Source organism: Ipomoea nil, unplaced genomic scaffold, assembly GCF_001879475.1.
Source record: "Ipomoea nil cultivar Tokyo-kokei standard unplaced genomic scaffold, Asagao_1.1 scaffold1416, whole genome shotgun sequence".
In the NCBI taxonomy this organism is placed as follows: domain Eukaryota; kingdom Viridiplantae; phylum Streptophyta; class Magnoliopsida; order Solanales; family Convolvulaceae; genus Ipomoea; species Ipomoea nil.
In genome coordinates, this window is record NW_017617844.1 from 602,395 (window position 1) to 607,584 (window position 5,190).

General features: G+C 37.5%; 1 protein-coding gene across 1 annotated transcript; it reads right to left on the minus strand.

The window, feature by feature from the left end:
- Positions 1–3,809, minus strand: LOC109187097 (calcium-dependent protein kinase 1-like). The gene is made up of 7 exons (XM_019337245.1): positions 2,306–3,809; positions 1,989–2,132; positions 1,747–1,899; positions 1,465–1,580; positions 1,081–1,248; positions 771–995; positions 1–347 (listed from the first exon to the last, which is right to left on the minus strand). The coding sequence occupies exons 1-7, from the start codon at positions 3,153–3,155 to the stop codon at positions 222–224; spliced, it is 1,782 nt and encodes a 593-aa protein (XP_019192790.1). The 5' UTR covers positions 3,156–3,809; the 3' UTR covers positions 1–221.
- Between the last annotated feature and the right edge of the window lie 1,381 nt (positions 3,810–5,190).

A 5,190-nucleotide genomic window follows, 5' to 3' on the forward strand; every position in this document is an offset into this window, starting at 1 on the left:
TTTGTATCTTAAAAGTCAGGTGGATTATAGCTGGCTCTATAAAGAGGCAATACAAGAAGATACAATCTTGAAATTGGGAAAACAACAGCAAACACTGGCCATTGTTTGCCAGAGAACTATGCCTTAATGCAAAACACTAATATACAGCAGATTTGAGGATACAGAAAAAAAAAAAGATTTAGAAATTATAGAGAACCAAATAAAAAGGAAAACCTGAAAGCCTAAACTCTTATTGCCTCTTTAAATCTGATGCTGAAACTCCGCTCTGGACCTATCTTTCCACCGCCAATCACCGGATTTCCTTTCTGCATCATGGCCACGAACTCGTTGTAATCTATGCATCCGTCCTGAAATGAATGTTGAACGATGCGCAATGGTCAATTGTGTAACACAATAATGCAAACCGAAAATTGTAAACATAAGTCAAACTACACTAAAAGACTGAATTCAATCAATTAGCTAGTCTAACCCACAACCTTATAAACCTATATGTTCTCTTATTTTTTCAATGTGGGACTCTCTTAATAGAGATCATTGTTAAGTTTTTGTATCAGTTCTTGTATTGTGCAAGGCATGGAAAAGAAAGATTGAAGTTTGCAAAGTATCCGAGTTTTGAAGGTTTAGTAACAACCTAAAAGCACGATAATTGTCCAAATTGTGTACAATGCATTAGGTTTACTACTCGCCTTTCCCGACTTATTGTTATTAGTTTGTCATAAGTTGTTGAGCATCGGTACGAGTGGGAGGGAGGGGGGATGTGAAGAACTTACATTATCTTGATCGGCTTCCCTGATCATTTCTTCTAGGCGGGCATCCTCGATGCCAAATTCTTCACAAGCTTGTTGAAGCTCGTCTGCTGTGATATACCCACTTCCATCCTTATCGAAATAGGAGAAAGCAGCAAACAGATGATCCTCTCGCTCGATTTTGTTAAAATGTAATGTTGCGGCTATGAACTCTCCGTAATCAATTGTTCCACTGTTATCTACATCGGCCTGCACAATCAAGAAGTAGAATCATACAAAACTACAAAACACACACGAGAATTTTAAGAATGTGTCCGGGTGGGTTGATACTTACAGCTTGCATTAGATCGTAGATCTCTGACTCCTTGAGATTGGCACCAACTCTTTTTAATCCAGCTTTAAGCTCCTCGAAAGTGATTTGCCCACTGTTGTCCGCGTCTATCATCTTAAACATCTCTTTCAACCCAGCGATTTCTTCTTCAGATAGGCTCTCTGCAATGATCTGCATAACACAAATATGCAACCGAACCACGTTAACTAAACAAGCAACTTCAACCCCAGCCAAGATGGCAAGAGATTCACGCTTGTAACTATAAGGTCACGAGTTTGAATTCTTGTCCCCTTGATTTGAGGCGGTCAGCTATGGGTAACTTAGGCTGGTTTACTTCCTTGTGGGTCTCGATAGCTTTTACGTGTACACATCTATATAAATTCTTACTCTCAAAGCCATTTTCTTCAGCTTGTTCGTCGCAGTGAATTGCTTCATTCGGCTCAAGACTGCAGAGTCCAAAGGTTTGTCAGGGGCAACACCGCCAACTTGAACCCAAGGATGGCCTGCAAAGAGTTTAAAATTTTCTCGAGTTTGTGATTTGGAAATAGATGATTAGTACTATACTACACAATTCAAGCTATACATACTCGAGGTTTGAGTGTTCCACTAGATATTAAATATATTATTCTTCTAGGAAATATTACTAACAATTAAACGAAAGCTACTCACATAGCACTTCATGGGCGGTCAAACGCTTTCTCGGGTCCCGTATGAGCATTCTCCTAACCAAGTCTTTAGCACCCTCTGATATACTAGGCCATGGCTGTGATGTGAAGTCAAGCTCACCGTGCAAGACTTCTTCAAATATTCCCTGCTCATTTTCTGTATAATTTTTAGTACCGAGAAGAGTTATATGAGAGAAAATACATGATTGATATTATTATTAATTTAAAGAACTAAGGAATCCTCACCAGCCCAGAAAGGAGGGACTCCGCTTAATAAAATGTAAACTATCACACCGGCACTCCAAACATCAGCCTCGGGACCATAACGCTTTCGTAGAACTTCGGGTGCAACATAGTAAGGACTGCCAACCACATCACTCACTTTTTCACCTGAGAATCAAAAAAAAAAAATTGGTTAATAAACTAAGCAAAACACTTAAGTAGTACCAAAAACCAGAACTAGAGCACTTTTTTTTTTGAAAGTCAGAACTAGAGCACTAGTATATCTATTAAGCATATAATATAAACATAAATGTAGACAGAAGATTAGTGGGACATGATACCTGGTTTGAAGAATATTGACAATCCAAAGTCGATTGTTTTGAGAAGCGAATCTTCCTGCTTATCCACAAAAAGAAAATTCTCGGGCTTCAGATCACGGTGCATCACCCCCAATGAATGACAGGTTTCCACAACTCCAACAATCGTCCTAGTAAGCTCAGCTGCCTGCCGTTCTGTATAATGTCCCCGTTGTGTAATCCTATCGAAAAGTTCCCCTCCGGCACAATATTCCATTACAACATGAACTGCCACAGCATCCTCATAAGCCCCTTTTATCGATATAACATTCGGGTGTCCTGCCAAGTGGTGCATAATCTGAATTTCTCTTCTAACATCCTCCACATCGTCATCTGTCAACAGCTTCCTCTTGGCAATGGATTTACACGCGTATTGCTTTCCCGTTTCTTTCTCCACACAAAGAAACGTAACTCCAAACTGCCCCTGCCCTAATTTCTTACCTATACTGAAAAACTCCTTCAAGTTGCCAGTTCTCTTTTGTAACACGTTAGTCCTCAGCCCTGCACTAGGCACCCTCTTTATGTATGCACGCTTCTCAGCCTTACTCGCCTGTTTTTCACCCGTGTCCGTTTTGGGCATTATTGTCACATGTTCCGGTGGCTTGGGCATGGCCACGGGTTCTGGTGGCTTGGGCATTGTCATATGTTCTGGTGGCTTACTTTGAACCACCATAGGCGACTCGGGTTCTCTACCAGAACCTCCTCCTCGTGCTTCGCTTCTCACACTGTCATCATTACCAGAGGAAGCCTGAGATCGAGATGGCCACATTGCAGCCGAAACCGATTGAAAAAATCCATTCTTGGAAATGCTTGGTCCCACACATGTATTCCCCATCTAGTCCAACACTCCTAAAAAGTCCCACAACTTCCAAAAACCCTTATAAGAGAGAGGACTATTCAATTCCCTAATCTTCACAAAGCTCCTCCCATACTTATTGCTAAACCAAAAGTTGTCAACTCTTACAAAAATCAACCCAATATACACAAAATCAAAACACAAACTTCCTCTAGCAATCAAGAAAGATTCAAATCAAAACTCAACAACCAAAACAGTACCCTATGATTCCTATCAATGGGATTTAGCACCAAAGTGAATATGTACAACAATAGAATTCTCAATAAAAGCACAAGAATTGAAAATAATCAACATATATATAAGAAGGGATGAATCTGTGAAGTGCAGAAAAGAAAGAAAAAGGCAACCTCCCTCCTGATGATCATACAGACAGATAGATAGAGGCACCCCCAAAAAAAAAAGTCTTGAGCCCAAATTTCGGTGCTTCCAAATGGAGGGTCATAGAGGTCTCAATTCAATAAAATACAAACAGCAAAAAAGTTGAAATCTTGATGACAACTAGAGCTGAGCAAAGATGAGACTTGGTCCAACCCTCTTTAATGGCGGGGGGTTTCAGTAAATGCAATGAAAGCTCTAGTTTACATTACACCCCCATATTTACTCCAATTTGCTTGCCTACTTAGTGTGTGCGTAGTAATGATGATTGGGTTTTGGATATATAAACAAAGAAAAGAAAACGCGTTCGGGTCGGAGTTTCCAAACAAATGGACAAGGCGATTAGTTTGTTGTTAATGTTGTTGTTCTTGTTCTTGTCCTTTTGGCGACAACTTGGTCGTGGCTACTGTCTTTGGCCTAAAATTCAATTGGAGATGTAATTGTATATGGACTATAATTTAATTTCCTTTATTTTTTTAAGTAATATAATTATTATTTGTTGAGATTAAGAATCAAATAAGATAATTTAAAAAAAAAAAAAAAAGTGAGTGAGGATATTTTTTTTTTTAGTACTATTAACTGTGTTACATGTAAAGGGTGCGTTTGGCTACAAAGTCTTTGGCATGAAGTTCATCACATTAATCTTTTAAAATGATTTTAACTTGTATGGTCGTCTCACCACCTAATATGGTGAGGGCATGATGGAAATTTAGAGGTTCGCTTTGACAATATTATAGGCACATAGCTGCCTAGTGGGTGTTGTGACTTTAAAAGTGGCTTTATCACTTTCCAATGATAGATTTTTATTTTTATTTTTATTTTTTTACTTATTTGTTACTGTATATAAAATAGATGAAAAGATGACATGGAGAAAAAAAAAATATTGTTGAGAGATGTTTAACCATGTTGTAATTGTACATGATATTATTAACATTCATATTGATAGTACTTGGTATAACAAAAAATTATATATATGTATAGGGGCAAGATCTTGTACAGCTATTGCTTTTCGTGCAATCGTGCGAACATATCAAAGCCGTTGGATAAGCCGTAAAATACAAGGGCATTTAGGTCTTCAATTATGATTTTTTAAATAATAATAATAATAATATAGCATGTCAACCCATTTTGTATTAAAAAAAAAAACAAAAAAAAAAGATCAAAATGTCATTGTATTTAACAAAATTTTAACGATTTTGTTGACGGAAAACAAAAAATAGTCATGTCACAATAATACCAGGACCCAAAAGGAAGTTTTGAAAAAGAAAGACTAAAAATGAATTGTCACTTATATAAATATAGAACAAAAAATAAAATTAATTCTATACAGTTGTATCATGCTAAATTTGATGTTTTTTTTTAATGCTACTGACTCTATAACATTATAGTATCTGTTCATCTATACTTTATACTTTCTCAACTTGTTGAAGCACAAAGGAGTCAACACCGCCTCCGCCTCTATTAAGGCTCGATCTCATGACCTCCCATATGAAAGAGTCACTAGATGTCATCTGAGCACAAGGTGCAATGTGACCATTATACTCTATACATAATACGATTTTCCTGTAAAAAAGTATATTTAGTTACTAGTTTTTCTACACGCTTTGCGCGAGTGAGATAATGCCCAATGATTCTTTTT